We start from the raw sequence: 17,192 nt of genomic DNA on the forward strand, positions 1-17,192 counted from the left end.
AAAAAGAACGATACTGTTGGCAGTCTATACTGCCCACAGTAACTGTCCAGTTAGTGTCTGGGCCATTCTTTTCCATTCTGGCATTAGGCCTTGACATGGATGACACCATGGGGAGTAGAAGTCAACCATCCAGACTTCATCATGTTTTCTTGGTTTAACTAGTTCATTGGAAGTGGTGGGCGTCAGGGAGATCACTGAAGGAGTCCTAAGATCCTCTATGAATTCCAAGATCTGTTGTTCAGCAGAGTGATGTCTTTCATATTCATGAACCTTGGATTGGTTCAATACCACTGTTGTTGGATCCGCCTGAATGCTTTATGTGTTACAGGGTCCCTCGTGAACCGTACAATCTAGTGTACCAAACGTAAGCTGACCACACAGATGCTTTGAGGCTTTTTGTAACTCTGGCAATAAAGCTCGACATGGTGGACAACATGGCACAAACAAATCAACAAGCCACGGTTCCTTGTCATCGGCAGGAAAAATTTGAGGTCCAGGCGTGGCAACATGAGAATTACCACTTTCTTTGGCAAAGGCCAGTATATCATATAGAATCTTCTTTCCGTGATGAATTTCATATTCTTTGCTTCCTTGTCCTTTAAATACTGCTAGACATGGCTGAAATACAGAGAGATTACTACAGATGTCTGGTGCAGAGGCACAGTCAGCCTTGCCAACTTGAATATGTTCACTTTGGAGTAGAGTTTTGAGTTTCTTCAACTCAGGATCACTTGAATTTTCATGTTTTCCAAAACTAAACAATAAGAGCCACCAATGACGAGCCAATCGACCCGTTAGTGTATTTGCCGAAAGCAGTTCAAAATCTGGAAGACGATGCACGATTTCCAAATATATTTCTCTAGCATCCAATGAATTAAGGAACAAAACGCTGCTTTTCTCTCTGTTATTTAATGTGGCGCCAGGAGGAAAATAGGCAGTAATACTTGTCATAATACCAAACTTTTACACAGTTTGTCCTGGGTGGCACAGTCCATCCGTCCTACATTAACAACACTATCCAACATGCCCCTGAGCCTGAGTCGTGTCTATGAAGTTAAACAATCTCCTCCTTTGCAACAAAAAATGATCAGCCGGCCAACGCCAGCAGCAAAAGCAGTTTCTATGGAGCGAACAAAATTTCCTGTCCATAATTCCGTCACTGTGCTTCTAACACGCTGCATGGCTAAACTCACCAAACTTTCCTTTGATCTGTCACCGTGATATTTCACTGTGGCCATTCCAGACCTGAAAGGGAAGAGGCTGGGAGATCCGTTGACTCCTTTCATTCGGCAAAGCAGTCTATCATCACCACAGTTAACAGCACCAATTCGAAGTAATCCATCTACTTCTGTAGCACAGTCTCTCCATGTGGGAGCTAATTCATGGCAGTGTGAACATCCTGGGGAGTAAAAGTTCACAAACCACAGTTCTCCAGAATTAACAGCAGCATCCAGTTCTCTTCTATCCAATGTTCTGCTTTCAGGATCATCGTCATAAATACCAAAGTCATAACAACCATAATCCCAGCTTTCATACAGGCCATTTTCTGCATTATCTGCAAGTCCCTTTTCTCCACATTTGTCATACTTTTCCCACAGATCTTCATCTTTGAGTACCTCATATGCTCTATTTATTTTTGAAAAATCACTCCGTACTTTAGGGTTATTCATTTGTTTGTTTGGTTGATTTATTTATTTATTTATTATTTTTTTAATGTTTATTTACTTTTGAGAGAGGCAGAGACGGAATGCAAGTGGGTTGGGGCAGAGAGAGACGGAGACACAGAATCCAAAGCAGGCCCCTGGCTCCAAGGCATCAGCACAGAGCAGGACGTGGGGCTCCAACCCACGACCTGTGAGATCATGACCTGAGTGAGCAGGAGGTGGACGCTCTGATTGAGCCACCCAGGCGCCCCGGGTTATTTGTGTGTTTTTTTTTTTTCTTTTTTTAATCAGGATGTAGCTTCAATGCCAATTTCATGAAAGCTTGTCTTATTTCTCTACTGCTTGCAGTGCTGGATACTCCAAGTAAACTGTAAAAATCCCGATCTGTGCCCACTAAAATGTCCATATACACTATTAGGAACCAGAATGACCCTTTTCAGGTCCCGGACGTAGTCATTTTTGTTGAACCAGACTCCCATTCTTTCTCTTATACAAGTTCTGATGGAAGTGAACATTCAGATATACAGCTGGTTCCAGCTGAGAGAATATGCAGGTTTGAGAACTTGTGTTTACGTTACTCCAAGAGCGAATCAAGCATCATGAAATTTTCTCCCAAAGTGTCAATCTGTGTAGGGTCAGTAATCTGCACTTCCTCAGATCACAAAAGATATCAAAATACTTTGAGAAATCTAACCTTCTTAACATTCTGTTTCTCCTTTCTTCCTTTAATCCTAAATGTCGAAGTCTTCTCCTTGCCTGCAAATGGTCTCTGGCTCATTTCTAACTCCTTGTCATGCAACCAGAACATACCTTTGTAAAGTATAGCGGTGGAGAGTAACAAATATTCAGACTAAAATAAACAACCCCAGGAAAACAGAGAACATCTTGTCCAATACCACCATGGGACAAGTGGTTCTCCTAGGGGTCCTTCGCAGCATGGGCGTGGTGGACTTGATCTGTGCCAAGCCTCAGGGCCAGGTGGAAACTGCCGGTAAATGCAATAGGAAGGGTTCCTGGCTGCCATCAGCCCCGAATAGGATGTGGGGAGAGGGGAAGGACGGGGACATCCCATGAAAGAGACTATTAAGTGCTGCTGGTTGTGCGAAGTCTCTGGCAGGACTAGGGTAAAAAGAGCCTGAGTAACTGAGGCTTAAGTGAGAGAAACTGTGGCAAGAAGCTGGGAAACGAGGCCGGCTGGAAGAAGGGTGATGATGTAGGTAATCAGAAAAAGATGGGAGCTAGAACACAAAACCCATGGCAGGGGGGGGAGGGGAAGGGAGGGGAGACAGGTGCACAGACATTGGGCTCTCCCTTCCAGAAGGGCCCATGCCTCTGCCACTGTCGCCGCCTGGGCTCCAGCAGAAGCGGGGAGGGTGGCGGGGGCGGGCGTTGGCGCTGGCGGGGTGGTGGGGGTGGGGAGTGGTGGGGGGGTGGCGGGGCCTGGTGGAGTGGGGGGCGGGGGGGTCCGTCCCCTGCCCACCTCAGGGTAGTGTGGTCGCCTCCTGCAGCTACTCCCCCACCTTCAATTCCGGGCAGGTGGCGCACCCCGCCCCCACCAGGCTGAAAGCCAGCTCTGTGGGCAGGTGAACAAAGTTCTAGCTCTCCAGCTGCCACAGGGGCAGGGTGGGGAGGGGCGCCTGGGAAGCAGCGGAGGAGCCACAAAGGCAGCAAGGAGCATCGCACTTCCCTCTTCTTTTTTAATGTATACATTCAATGCCATCAGTCTTCATGTGAGTGCTACTAAAGCAGGACTCTACAAATTCTACTGTGGTTTCATTCTCATTCAGTTCAGAATCCTTTCTAATTTTGTTCTCTTTTCTTTGACCCAGGGGATATTTCGATGTGTTGTGTAGTTCGCAAATAGTTGAGTATTTTCCAGAGATATTTTTGTTCTTGATTTCTGATTTGATTGCTTTGTGGTCAGGAGACACACTTTTATGACTTCAGGCCTCTTCTTCCTTTTATTAAGATTTATTTTATGACCCAGAGTATAGTCTCTTTTGGTAAGTGTTCCATGGATCCTTGGGAAGAATTGTGGTAGTCAAGTCTACTGTGTCCTTGCTGATGTTGTGCCTATTGAAATATCAGACTATAATTGTGAATTGGCCTATTTCGCTTTTCAGTTCTATCAATTTTTGCTCCAGGTACTTTGAAGCTATTAACAGAGCCATGAACATTTAAGATTGCTATTCATTGACCCTTTTATGATTATACAATGACCTGTTGTTTATTGCTGGTAATAATTTTTTGTTTTGAAACTGTTTTGTCTGGTATTCATATAGCCACTCTAGCTCAGCCTTCTTTGGTCAAGTGTTAGTGTGCTATATCATATTTCTGTCTTTTGAACAAATTTCCGTCTTGACATTTTAAGTGCATTTTGTATAGGTAGCATATAGCTGAGTCTTCCTTTTTTATCCATTCTGACACTCTGCGTCTTAGTTGAGGCTTTTAGACCGTTTTCATTTGCTGTGATTATTGATATAGTTGATTTGAATCTGTCATCATGCTGTTTGAATGTATTTGCATTTGTCCTATCTGCTCCTTGTTCCTGTTCTCTTCTTTTTCCGCTTTCTTTTAATCGAGTCATTTTTATGATTCAGTTTTATCCATTTATGATTTATTTATTTATTCACTTATTCACTTATTGATTTAGGCTTCCTAGCTAGAACTTTTCAGTTTTGCTATTGTGGTGGTTGGTTTAGGTTTTATAGTCTGTGGGTTAAACATCACAGTCTAGCTTCCATTAATGTTATACCACATCGTATATAGTTTAGGAAAATTACAATAATTTACTTCCATTTCTTCTTTCCTAGACAGATCCTTCCTGGATCTGTGGGATTATAGTTTTCATGAAGTTTAGGAAGATTTGAGCCATTTTTTTTTTCCTGTCCCTTTCCCCTGCCTCTTTGGGCAATTGTGTATTTCCCCCTTGAAGTTTTCTCCTGGGTTTCCAATGTTAAACTTCAGTCTTTTGTTTTGTGATGTCTAAAATGTGTTTATTCCTGTCCATCGTATTGTTCATGTCTAACATAATTTACATCTCTGTAAGTGCTATTTGGTTTTTAAAAGAATATTTTCTATGCCTCTAGTTATCTTTTCATGCTTTGTTTGGAGATATAGTTAGGTTGCTTACAAACAGATGGATCCTTTAGTGTTGCTATTACGAATTATTGGATGAATCCAGAGAGGTGATCAGCCTAAAGCAAATTATGAGTTTTTCTATCCTAGCTAATGTGAATAGATACTGTCCCTCGTGCTGTGGGAGCACCAGGCAGTGTTTCCTCTATATTTTCAGATTTTTTTCCCTTGATGACTTCCTTCCATGTATGCATTGGTTGTTACTCTGCTGAGTAGCCAAAGGGGACCCTCTGCAGATGTCCAGGGTTCTTTCTGTGTTCTGCTTTCTCCTCTCCTGGATGCTGACCTGTCATCTCTATGTGCCTTGAATTCACCAGACTCTCAGTTTCGTCACCTCGACTCAAGGAGTCTGGTGGAGTCTATTTAAATCATTTATGTCTCCTGGGTCGTAGCCTGAAAACTCTCTCAAGGCAGTGAGCTTGGGCATGTGTTAGGCTAACGTGTTTTGTTTTCAGGGATCATTGTCCTTCATTGTCTGAAGTTCTGTGTCTTGAAAATCATGTTAAAATTGTAATTTGTCTGTTTTGGTTTTGCCTGCTTCAGGTAGGAAGATCAATCAGTACGTGTTACTCCATGTCGGCCAGAAGCAGGTTACAGTGGAACTTCAGCACATTCTCTAGACTGTCAAGAGTGCTTGTCTTCCTCCTTTGCTTAATTGCCTCCTGCTCATCCTTCATTCCTCAGTATAGTTACCTCTTCTTCAGGGAAATCTATCTTTCTTGGGCCCAATCTGGATCAAGTTATGATCACAAAACTCTGTTTTCTAATAGGAACTATCTGAATTTAGACTTATCATTTGAGTTGTCTTTCTCCTTCACTAAACTTTAAGCTAATCGAGAACCAGAGGTCTTCTCTAGTGTATCTGTAGAGCTGACTATAATGTCTTCCATTGAAGGTATATATTTATTCAATGTGTGGATGAGTGAATTGAAGATACACCGTCCTGTATATGCAAGAAGTACTCATATATTTTATTTCTGTTTCTGTTTCTCCTCTGATGCAGATTCTGCTGTCTTCTTAAATATCCAAAATATACTTGTTTCCTATGAAAGATTAAAGAAACGTAACAAAAATCACTGTAAACTACTTACCGGAAAAATTAAAAAAATGGAAAAAACGGTTAGTGCACTACAAAACGAGCTACGAGAAGCCAAAGACGTGATATCACGGTTAGAGCATCAAAAAGTGGAATGGGAACATGAAGTATGCAGTTTGAGGTATAGCATGTCGGTTTTAAAGAAATATTTGAACTCTTTACTTTTGTACGACAGATGTGTAGGGGCAGTTTTGTAACTGCAAACTTAACCTTATAGGATTTTCCAGGAAAGAAACCTTCTTCAGTGTTGTGAAGTGTGAGATTCTTGGAAATAACACAGCACGTTCTTAACAGTGAATACTTCTAATAATTTAATGTCTATTCCAAATCACAATTTTAATGGCCATGGAAAAGTCCACCATAGTCCAAGAAACATCATTATTTAACCGATTGAATTCTGCTTGTTTTTCATCTTTCTGTATTTTAATTAGTGCTGTCAAGAATGTCTTTTATATAAATCTGTTTCTACATTTCTGGTTACTTGGAATAAATTCTTCAATACAATATAATTTGGTTAAGGTATAAAAATTTTAATAAAGGTCTTTGATCCATATTTTTAAATTGTTCTCAGGAAAGCTTATATTAATTTCTGTACCTACCAACAGAGTATAAAATGGTCATTTTTCTCAAGACAGTAAAATTCCCCCAAATTGATTCCATTTGATTCTTAACATGCAGGGGTTAAAAGGTAAAGTGGGGGTGCCTGGGTGGCTCAGTTGGTTAAGCATCTGGCTTCGGCTCAAGTGATGATCTCGTGAGTTTGAGCCCAGCTTTGGGTGGGCTCAAGCCCTGCTTGGGGTGAGCACGAGCCCCACTTCGGGTGAGCCCCTCTTCTCTCTCTCTCTCTCTCTGTCTCTCCCTCGCTCTCTACCCCTCGTGGGATTCTGTCTCTCTTTCTCTCTCTCTGCCCTCATTCACTTGTGTCATCTCTCCCTCAAGAAAAAATTTAAACAAAGGAAAATGGGGGTGCCTGGGTGGCTCAGTCATTCAAGCGTCTGACTTTGGCTCAGGTCATGATCTCAGGGTTTGTGAGTTCGAGCCCCGCATTGAGCTCTCTGCTGTCAGTGCAGAGCCCATTTTGGATTTTCTGTCTCCCTCACTCTCTCTCTCTCTCTCTCTCTCTCTCTGCCCCTCCTTTGTTTGCATGGGCTCTCCCTTTCTCTCTCAAAAATGAATAAACATTTTTTAAAAAAGTAATACGGAAAGTGATTACTGATAAGTTTTTCCAACGTGTCTGTCATAGGTAGATAAAATTAATTCAAAAGTGTATGCTGAAAGCTCATATTACTGTCTATTGTTTACTTAATTGATATGTATCCTGTGTTGTTCTAGAAGGGATTTTTAAGTGATTCATAAAGTAGGTAATCATCAACAAGGTAAGTTGCAAGTGTTGGGAAGAAGAAACAAAATGTATAGGGCAACAGATATTAGACTTGCTAGCCTAGACTTGGATGACAGTAATCTGCATGTGTATGTTGTGTAAACAACATCTGCAGATGCTCTCTTACACTGCACATCATTTTTGGAGGTACCTGTAATGTTTTGTCAAGCGGAAATTGTATTTCCAGTGAATTGATAAACTTGTTTATAAACAGCAACTTCTCTTTTTAATGAGTAACTGAATTATCTGTCCTGTGGAGGAATAATTATACCGGTGGGAAAAGGGGTAATTTTCAAATCTCACTTTCTTGAATAATTTCAAACTTCTTTCCTACAACATCTACCAGAGTTATTACTGACTAAAAGTAACTAAGTTGCATAATGCTTTGTCCTTGCTTCTTTTCAACGGTATATATGTTTTGGAAGAGATTGAAGTGACAAATTAAAAACATGAGCCCTAGAAAGGAAAAAAAAAAAAACAAACTTGAGAACATAGAAATTTCATTTGGACAGTAAGCCAATATATGTGGAGCCAGATCATAAGAGGAACTTTTTATTTCTAACAAAACAAATTTTAAAATAAGCACATTTAATTGCAGATTTACTTTAAAACAAGAGGAAGAAAAAAGAAGAAATGCTGATATGTTGTATGAAAAAATTAGGGAGAAGTTAAGAAGAATAGAAGACCAATATAAGAAAGAAGTTGAAACAAAACAAGGATTTGAACTTGCTCTTAGAACAGTAAACATGGAATTGAAGGCCGCAAAAGATAATTTGAATCAGGTAAATTACTTTTTGATAAAAAATTGTTTATTTCCATCAATATTATATAGTGTATTATACATATATTCTGTGGTATCCCTTTGATTCAATATATATTATTTAGGTTTAAAATAAATTAAAACATGGGATCATGTTCCTTGGAACATTTTTTTAAAGTTTTCCTCTTCAGCTTTTGACTTTTTTTTTTTAACGGTATGAGACCAAAATCGTGATGAAACGTATCTCCAGGTTGTAGAAAAGTGCAGTGACAGTGGCAACTTTCTCCAGAACAGAAGGCCAGAGTATTACAAGATGGAAGTCTAAACAATCACTTTTACAAGCAAAAGGTGCTAGAAATGGCTCATAAGAAAACGAATTCTGAAATATCTTCTTTAGTCATTTTGAAATACATGTGTGTATGTATTTGTATACATTCTATTTTTTAATTATTATTACTTTCTCTCCATGTATGTATATATAAATTTTAAAAACCCAACACTGTACATCATGGAAACTATAGAGGGTTTTAAAAGCACATATATTTTTGGGGAGGGGCATGGGGGACGGTGGCATTTTTTGTTTCATCAGATAAAATAATATTCTTGATTAAATGCATTTGTCTGCAACAACTAGTGACATTCATAATGTCCTCATCCAAAGGAGAGGCTTTTATTACTTTCTGTAGGAATCGATGAGCTTTCCCTAATCTCAAAACTATTGCTACTAGCAACATGTGTTTTGGTTTTGAACAGTTACTTCACTGCCTTGATATATTAATAGATCAGTTGAACACTTCTGCTAATGGACAGGAGGACGAGTATAGCCAGTTCCCAGATCATATTTTCGGTATCAAGTCTCCTACTTTTGAGAAAAGTAACAGTTTGCTTCAAGTAGCATCCTCTTTCATTACAAGGAACTTTTGAAAACAATGGTACGCTATGGTATACACTTAATGACAATTTATTGATAGGTATTTTATTCCTAATAAAATAGTGGAGTGTCTTTCCCCTCTTTTATATTTATTACTATTTTCAACATGAAGAGGAAATACAAGTTATTGCAGCAGTAAATAATTTCATGATTTTCTAAGAGATGTATAAATTTCACCTTATTTCCTATCAGTAGTTTGAAATTCAAGACTTCTTTCATATTTGTGTATTTACACTAGAGAAGTAGCAGTGGTTGGTGCAAGAGCACTAGTTGTGGAGTGAGAAGACCTGGGGAGAGTTCTGCAGCTCACCGTTTTAATCTCTCCATTCTAGAATTGTGATAACCAAATGAGTTCTTTGATATATGGAGAAGTGTTTATATTATAATACATTGCCTAGATTTGTCAGTTATCAATAGATCTATTCTTATAACTGACTATAGAAATGTTAGCAAAGTAGACATCTATGAAATATTCTCAGGAAAAAAAAGAATTTTAGGAAATTTAATCTGTCCAAGTAGATGCAGAGCTAACGATTTTACTGTGGGGTAGCTGTGTTTTTGATATCTACTGTAAACTCAATTTTTAAGTGTAGTCAGAGTTATTAATCTTTTATTTCAGGCCTTCTGGTTTGTTGTAAATCAGAGAAAGGCTTTTCCAATTCTGAGATTCTGAAAACTTCTCACGAATTCTTTTTTACTTTCATGCCTTCATTATCTTCAGTTAAAGTTCTGAACTTTTGGGAACTTATGCTTGTATAAAATTTGAGATTTGGAGCCAACTTCATTTTTTTCCAGTTGGATATTCACTTACTGTAATCTTTCTTTCTTTCTTTCTTTCTTTCTTTCTTTCTTTCTTTCCTTCTATGTTTCTTTATTCATTAGAGAGAGAGAGAACGCAAGCAGAGGAGGGGCAGGGAGAGGGAGAGCGAGAATCCTGAGCAGGCTCCTGACTGTCAGCACAGAGCCTGATGTGGGGCTTGAACCCACAGAATGTGAGATCATTCCCTGAGCCAAAATCAAGAGTCAGACACTTAACCAACTGAGCCACCCTGGCACCTCCTGTAACCTTTTCATTGTTTAAACATAGATTATGCTTTAATTTCAAAGAAAAGGATGATAATGTCATTTTATTGAATGTGATATGAAAATGTCCTTTGTTTTACTTAGCTTTCTGATAGTCGTGAGAAAATACAAGATCTGTTGCATAAAAACCACATGTTGCAGGATGAAATCGCCATGCTAAGACTGGAAAGAGACACCATAAAAAATCAGAACCAGAGAAAGGAAACGAAATATTGTGAAGACATTGAAAGTGTAAAGGAAAAGAATGACAACCTTCAAAAGACCATAAAACAGAATGAGGAAACATTATCAAAAACAATATTCCGATATAGTGGACAGCTTAATGTTCTGACTGCTGAGATTACGATGCTAAAGTCTAAACTGGAGAATGAAAAACAAAATAAAGAGAGCCTGGAAGCAGAAGTTGAATCATACCGTGCTAGACTGGCTACTGCTGTACACGATCATGATCAGAGTCAGACATCAAGAAGAGACCTAGAACTTGCTTTCCAGAGAGCAAGAGATGAATGGTTTCACTTACAGGACAAGATGAATTTTGATGTGTCTAAACTACAAGATAACAATGAAGTTCTTTCTCGGCAACTTTCTCAAGATGAAAGTAAATTCAATGCCCTGGAAATTGAGCTCCATCACATAAGAGATGCTCTCAGAGAAAAGACTTTACTTTTGGAATGTGTACAAAGGGACCTAAGCCAAACACAATGCCAGAAGATGGAAATTGAACACATGTATCAGAACGAACAAAGTAAAGTGAATAACTACATTGCAAAGCAGGAATCCTTCGAGGAAAGGTTATCTCAACTACAAAGTGAAAATATGTTGCTTAGACAGCAACTAGATGATGCTCACAACGAAGCTGACAGTAAAGAAAAGCTAGGGATTAATATCCAAGACCCGTTTCAGAATATCCAAAAAAAACCTTAAAGCTAAACGTGGAGAACAAGGTCTTATGCTGGGAGAAAGAAATAAAGAGTTAATCGATGAATGTAAACACTTAGAAGAAAGAATGTATAAGTATAAAAATGAGAAAGCAAAATTAAAAGTAAGTATCCAGAAAGATAAAAATTTTTCAGATTTCCAGAAAGAAAACTCAGGTAATATTTGATTATGGCTGACTTGTGAATCTAGTTGAATATTAAAAAAAAAAGACTATAAATCAACAAAAAGCGTAACTCGTACGCAGCAAATAAAAATTAGACCTGAGAGGTGTTTTGATTTGAGTACAGATACTATGTCACCTATGAAACTTTAAGAGGTTAAGTTATAAACTGTTACTAGATGATAGTCTTATACTGCTATAATAATATTTTTTTAAGTTTCTTTTGAGAGAGAGTCGGAGAGAGAACATGAGCTGGGGAGGGGCAGAGAGAGAGAATGCCAAGGAGGCTCTGCACTGCCAGCGTGGAGCCCAACACAGGACTCTCAAAGTCAGGAGCTGTGAGATTCATGACCTGAGCCGAAATCAAGAGTTGCTTGCTTAACCGAGAAAGCCACCCAGGCACCCCTACAATAATAATTGTAATCTTTGCCACCGCATTTTATTACTGTGGTGAGCTGGTAAATGAAAATGCTGAAAGGTAAAATGAGTATTTTGAAACTTAGATTCAATTAATTGAGTTAACTGGACAGTCACTTCAGATTTCCCAGATGAAATGAAGTGTAGGTGCTCTTTCTGGTAGTACTTTTCCTTTGGTAGCTTTCTATACATTTTAAGTTGGTATGATTTTATTTTTATTCACATAAATTTCAATTTTCAGTCTCAAATCATGTGTTCCTGCAACCTCCTAATTCTTTAAAGGTATCTACTTTTCACTAAATCATAATTTGGGACAACTGTGGTGAGTGTCAGGAAAGCCATGTTTGAGTAATCTTCCCACTGCTGTTTATAACTTATTTTAAATATTTTTACAAATAATTTGCTCATTTCGAAGCTCAGTTACTGTCATGTGGGCATAAGTTTGTCCAGTACAAAGAGAATTGTATCTCTCTGTGATTTATTAATTTGGCATTGGATCTCCATTTTCAGACCAAGGAGGGGTGGCAGGATTCTTGCTTAGCAGGAATGGAGTGAGTAGGGGAGAGAGCTGTAGGAGCTGAGGTCAGGGGAGGGGGGTGGAAGCAGGGGCCATTGGAATGACTTTACTTTGGTTCCGAAATAGGAGTCTATTAGAAGGATAAGAGCAGAGGATTGGATATGTGAGGAACTCTGACGGTAACTTAAGCCTGCCATAAAAAAAAGAGAGAAAACCTTTCATAATAAAGAATTTACGACTGCTGTGCCCACTATGTCCCCATTTCTTTTTGAGACTTCCATAGGTTATGAAGCTTTGCAAATTCACCAGTGGAGAATGGATAGTGAGGCTGAATTCATTATCTAAGTGACATCATCCTGACTAGGCAGGGAGATAACACTTTTTGTTCTTTAACTGAATTCAGTGAACAGGAAAGTGTATGTGTTGCTAAAAGAAAGTGAATTGGGGCGCCTGGGTGTCTTGGTCGGCTAGGCGTCCGACTTCGGCTCAGGTCATGATTTCACGGTCCGTGATTTCAAGCCCCGCATCGGGCTCTGTGCTGACGGCTCAGAGCCTGGAGCCTGTTTCAGATTCTGTGTCTCCCTCTCTCTCTGCCCCTCTCCTGTTCATGCTCTGTCTCTCTCTGTCTCAAGAATGAATAAACGTTAAAAAAATTTAAAAAAAAATAAAAGAAGGTGAATTGATGTATGTGGTGATATTTCTCAAAGTACGCATGTTAGAGTTGTCTATTATTAACATAATTTAATAATAAGATGATTTAGAAAATCAGTAACAGAAATGTCTTATTAGGTAGTTGTGAGACAACTTCAACAAGGACTGGCTGATACTCTGAAGAAACAGTCTATGTCAGAGGCTTCCCCCGAGGTTACGTCACATCTTCGTCTGGAAGATGAGACACGGGATCTCAAGAAGAAATTAGGTCGAATCAGAAGTCAGGTATGTAGTAAATGTAACCTGTCAACAGTTAACTTATAGCTGGTTAAATAATATAAGGTGTTTTAGAATACTAATTTCCATGGACCGCTTTCTTTTGTATTTTCATTGTAATTAATTTATTATGATTTTAGTATCTTTCCAATACATTTATTTCGTAAACTCTGACTTTCATTCTACTATTTGCGTTATACGTTTTTTTCTTATCATACTTAGGAAAGTTGAGGCTTTTGTATCCTTCCTCACAGAAATTGAGAGACTTTTTTCTTTCTTTCCTTAATGTAAAACTTTTTTTACAGTTGATTTATTTATTTTGAGAGAGAAAGAGCGAGAGAGAGTGTGTGCGTGCATGTTAACAGGGGAGGGGCAGAGAGAGGAGAGAGAGAGAGAATCCCAAGCAGGCTCCATGCTGTCAGTGTAGAGCCAAGGTGGGGCTCAGTCTCATGAACCGTGAGATCATGACCTGAGCTGAAAGCAAGAATTGGACGCTTAACTGATGTAGCCACCCAGATGACCCAAGAGATTTTGTCCCCTGCTAAACAATGTTTTTTAACGATATCTCTATTACCATGATGAGGCAAGCTGGATAAAATCAGAAGAAAATGTTTAATGGAATGTTTCAGATAATTGTCTTAGTTCTCATCTTCACTTTCGGGAAGACTCTGTATGGATTTCAGGATGACTTGTACAGAAAGATCACTTAACAAACCACTTGAACTTAGGCATTTCCTTCATTTTCTTTGCCTTTTAGACATGTTGTCAAAGCACGGAAATATTCAGATCATGTATAGTATGTACGCCCAAAAGCGAGAATTAAGGACATTATCTGTGTCCTGCCATTGGGTTTTTTTAAAGCCTTTTTGAGGTCCAATACACATCCCATAAAAGTCACCCATTTGACACGCACAGTTCACTGTCTCTGTGTACGCTCGTGCAACCATCACTGCCATCAAGTAGAATGCTTTCCTCACCCTGAAAGGAAACCCTTACCCGTTGCCCCCAGCCTCAGGCAACCACCAGTCTACTACTTGGCCTCTCACTGGAGTTGCCTCTTGTGAATATTTCATATACATGGAGTCACACAACGTGTGGTCCCTTGGGACTAGCTAGCTTCACTTAATGTTTTCCGGGTTCATCTGGGTTGGTTACAGCTTATATCAGTGCTTCATTTCTTTTTATTGTCAAACAGTACTCCATTGTGGGCTAAGGCCCTTGTCCATTCATCAGTTGATGGACCTTTGGGTTGTGTCCACTTTTTGCCTGTTAATACTGCTGCTTATGAACATTCACGTAGTTCTTGTGTGGACACCTGTTTTTAATGTCTCTGTCATCAGATTTTATCCTCCGAGTTAACTGAGTTGATTTCACCATCTCTCTGCCGTTTACTCATGCTGTCTTTTTAGTTTCTGTTCCTCTTGCCTAAACCTATGTTATTCAGACTTGTCTCACAGTCTCCTTTCCTATGAACTTTCTCTGACTGTTCTAACTCCCATTAGCCTTAACTCTCTTGACACTTGTCATCTAGCCTGCGCAGAACAATTTAGTCCTTTATTCGATGTTTTTATTTTTTTATGACAGGTAATTTCGTCTTCCTAAGTATAAATTTAAGGGATAATAATATTTGATACGTGTGGTACTTATCCTTGTATAAATTGAAAATATTTTAACTTAACAGTTTTTCCGATAAAATTAAGTACTTTATACCGTATCAATAAATTCTTCTTGGAAACATTGGTATAACAAAGCTTTTATTCTAAATGTATGCTAAGAAATGAAATACAAAATTGAGGGGTGCCTGGCTGTCTCCAGTCCTATCAGAGTCTGCCTTTGGCTCAGGTCATGATCTCCACGTTCTTGAGACTGAGCCCTGCATCGGACTCTCTGCTGTCAGCAGAGCCTGCGTTGGATCCATTGTGTCCCTCACGTTCTGCGTCACTCAGACTCGTGCTCTCTATCAAAAAATAAATGTTAAAAAAATGTGTGTATATCTACACACACACACACACACACACACACACACTTATATAAGTAAAATTATTAATAAAAGCACTTAATCAAATAGAGGAGAAATGTTCAATCAAATGTTTGGGTTTTTTTTCCCTCTCACTATGAGAAAGCTCTCTAAATTTGTCTTTCTTCCTTACACAGCCAGAACTGGGATTTACAGATTTATAACACTTTACCAACTGCAAAGATCTGGGTACAGCTTTTCTGATATGCTTTTACCACAAAGCCTTAATGTCTTCATCAGAGTACATGTTAAAGCAGCCTAACGTAAACAGTATATACGGACATGAAATGATTGAGGAACTTTAGTTTAGCAAGACTCGATTATTTCCATGTCAGTGGCTTTCCCTTGCCTCTGATGGTCATGTAAAGGATCTACTACTCAGTCAAGGAGGTGCTATTTGTACCTTGGTCTGTGAGCATTGTCCACTGAATGGTATAGAGAGGAAGTAAGTTAAAAGGATTATAAATGGAAAAAGTACTGTTGGCTAGTGGCATTGGCGAAAGTTGTGTGAAGTACTGAGGAGAGATTCTGGGCCTCATGCTCCCCATTTGCTGCCACTTGCGGTGGAATGAAGAATAACTTCAGTATAATTTGTATAGGGGAACACTTGTGTTGGCAGGCCACCTGCCTAAACTATCACATTGTATTGGAACGCAAAATACAGCAACAGTAATCATGCTAAATGCAGACACTTAGAGCTGACTATGTGCCACGTACCCTTCTAAGTTGTTCATCTGTTATTTCCTAATTTAATCTTCCCAACATCCCAGTGGGGTAGATACTATTAGTATTTATTTTGAGATCACTTTTTTAAGGGCCTTTGTTTTGAGAGAGAGAAAGAGAGAGAGAGATTGTGGGGAAGGGCATGTAGGGAGAGAGAGAAAAAGGGAGAGAGAGAAAGAGAGAGAGGGAGAGAGAATCCCAAGCAGGCTCCTCGCTGTCCATGCAGAGCTCAATGTGGGGCTCAATTACATGACCCTGAGATCATGTCCTGAGCTGACATCAAAAGCCAGACACTGAACCGACTGAGCCACTCAGGTGTCCCAGTAGGTGCTATTACTACCTTCATTTTACAGATGCAGAGACTGAGACATGGGAGTTTTAGGTAGTGTGCTCAAGGTCATACAGCTCATAACGAGCAGAACTGGGAATTCAGACCCAGGCATTCTGGCCCCTACTAGGATATTGCTTCTCAAATTCTTCCATGAAACATCTTGTTGTCACTGAAGGCAGCATGTTCAGTTTTATAATCATGAGAATAGCAACGTCAACACCTATGTGAATATATAAAATCATAGTTGATGTGGTGCTTCGAATATGAAAATAGAAATGTTTACCACAAGGTAAATTCCTATATTTCCTCCATTTGACCAATAGATACATTTGTACATTTATCTGATCATATATAATTTAAAAACATTAACAATGTTATGTTTTGTAGGAGAGTAAGGTTAGTAAACTATTCTGTAAGAGTATTGAAACATTTCGTTTTGTCGGCCATAGTCTCTGTGTAGCAGTTCAACTCTCCTGTTATGACCTCAGAGTAGCCATCAATCAGCATGTAGAGGAGAGTGTGGCTGGCTCCAAAAAGATTTTAGTTACAGGGACACTTGGGCGGCTTAGTTGTTTGAGCGTCCTGACTCTTAATTTCCACTCGGGTCATGATCCCAAACCCCACATCATGAGACCGGTCATGAGACCGGTCATGAGACCGGTCATGAGACCGAGCCCCACATCAGGCTTCACCCTGAGCTTGCAGCCTGCTTACCATTTTCTCTGTCTCTCCCTCTGCCTCTCTTCCCCACTTCTGCATGCTCTCTCTCTGTCTCTCTCTCAAGTCAAGTCAAGTCAAAAAAAAAAAAAAAAAACGTTTAGTTACAGAAACAGGTGATGGTGTTCTACTAGATTTTCAGTAGTTAAAATTATTTTTTTCTTTATTTTAGTTGCAAGAAGCACTGGAACGACATGCAGAGGCCGTAAGATATGCTGAGGAGATGAAAGATCATATGCAAAAGTATAATTTAAACCTCACAGAAAATAACTTGTTTACTTATAAAGCAGATAAGCAGTGTAGTATGGGAAATGTATTACTTATGCCAGTATATCATTGTTCAGCTGGATACAAATTCCAGCTTTGAGCTATTTTGAAATGCAGAATTGTG

At 39.2% G+C, this 17,192-nt stretch overlaps 1 protein-coding gene and 1 pseudogene across 1 annotated transcript; one reads left to right on the forward strand and one right to left on the reverse strand.

Annotated features, from left to right (window-relative positions):
- Nucleotides 1-4: 4 nt before the first annotated feature.
- LOC125916757 (dnaJ homolog subfamily C member 10-like) lies at nucleotides 5-1,670 on the reverse strand (annotated as a pseudogene).
- Nucleotides 1,671-5,808: 4,138 nt separating this feature from the next.
- Nucleotides 5,809-17,186, forward strand: LOC125916758 (ankyrin repeat domain-containing protein 26-like). Its single transcript, XM_049623055.1, has 5 exons — nucleotides 5,809-6,019; nucleotides 7,878-8,061; nucleotides 10,138-11,095; nucleotides 12,876-13,022; nucleotides 16,974-17,186. The coding sequence occupies exons 1-3, from the start codon at nucleotides 5,910-5,912 to the stop codon at nucleotides 10,975-10,977; spliced, it is 1,134 nt and encodes a 377-aa protein (XP_049479012.1). The 5' UTR covers nucleotides 5,809-5,909; the 3' UTR covers nucleotides 10,978-11,095; nucleotides 12,876-13,022; nucleotides 16,974-17,186.
- The last annotated feature ends 6 nt before the right edge of the window (nucleotides 17,187-17,192 follow it).

Source organism: Panthera uncia, unplaced genomic scaffold (genome assembly GCF_023721935.1).
Source record: "Panthera uncia isolate 11264 unplaced genomic scaffold, Puncia_PCG_1.0 HiC_scaffold_1100, whole genome shotgun sequence".
Taxonomy (NCBI): Eukaryota; Metazoa; Chordata; class Mammalia; order Carnivora; family Felidae; genus Panthera; species Panthera uncia.

Bases quoted from the DNA above. Each gene is read 5' to 3' on its own strand.
- LOC125916758 (XM_049623055.1), top strand. From the start codon at position 5,910: ATGGAAAAAACGGTTAGTGCACTACAAAACGAGCTACGAGAAGCCAAA. The intron at 6,020-7,877 runs GTATAGCATGTC...ATTTAATTGCAG, and splicing joins CATGAAGTATGCAGTTTGAG to ATTTACTTTAAAACAAGAGG. The intron at 8,062-10,137 runs GTAAATTACTTT...TGTTTTACTTAG, and splicing joins CAAAAGATAATTTGAATCAG to CTTTCTGATAGTCGTGAGAA.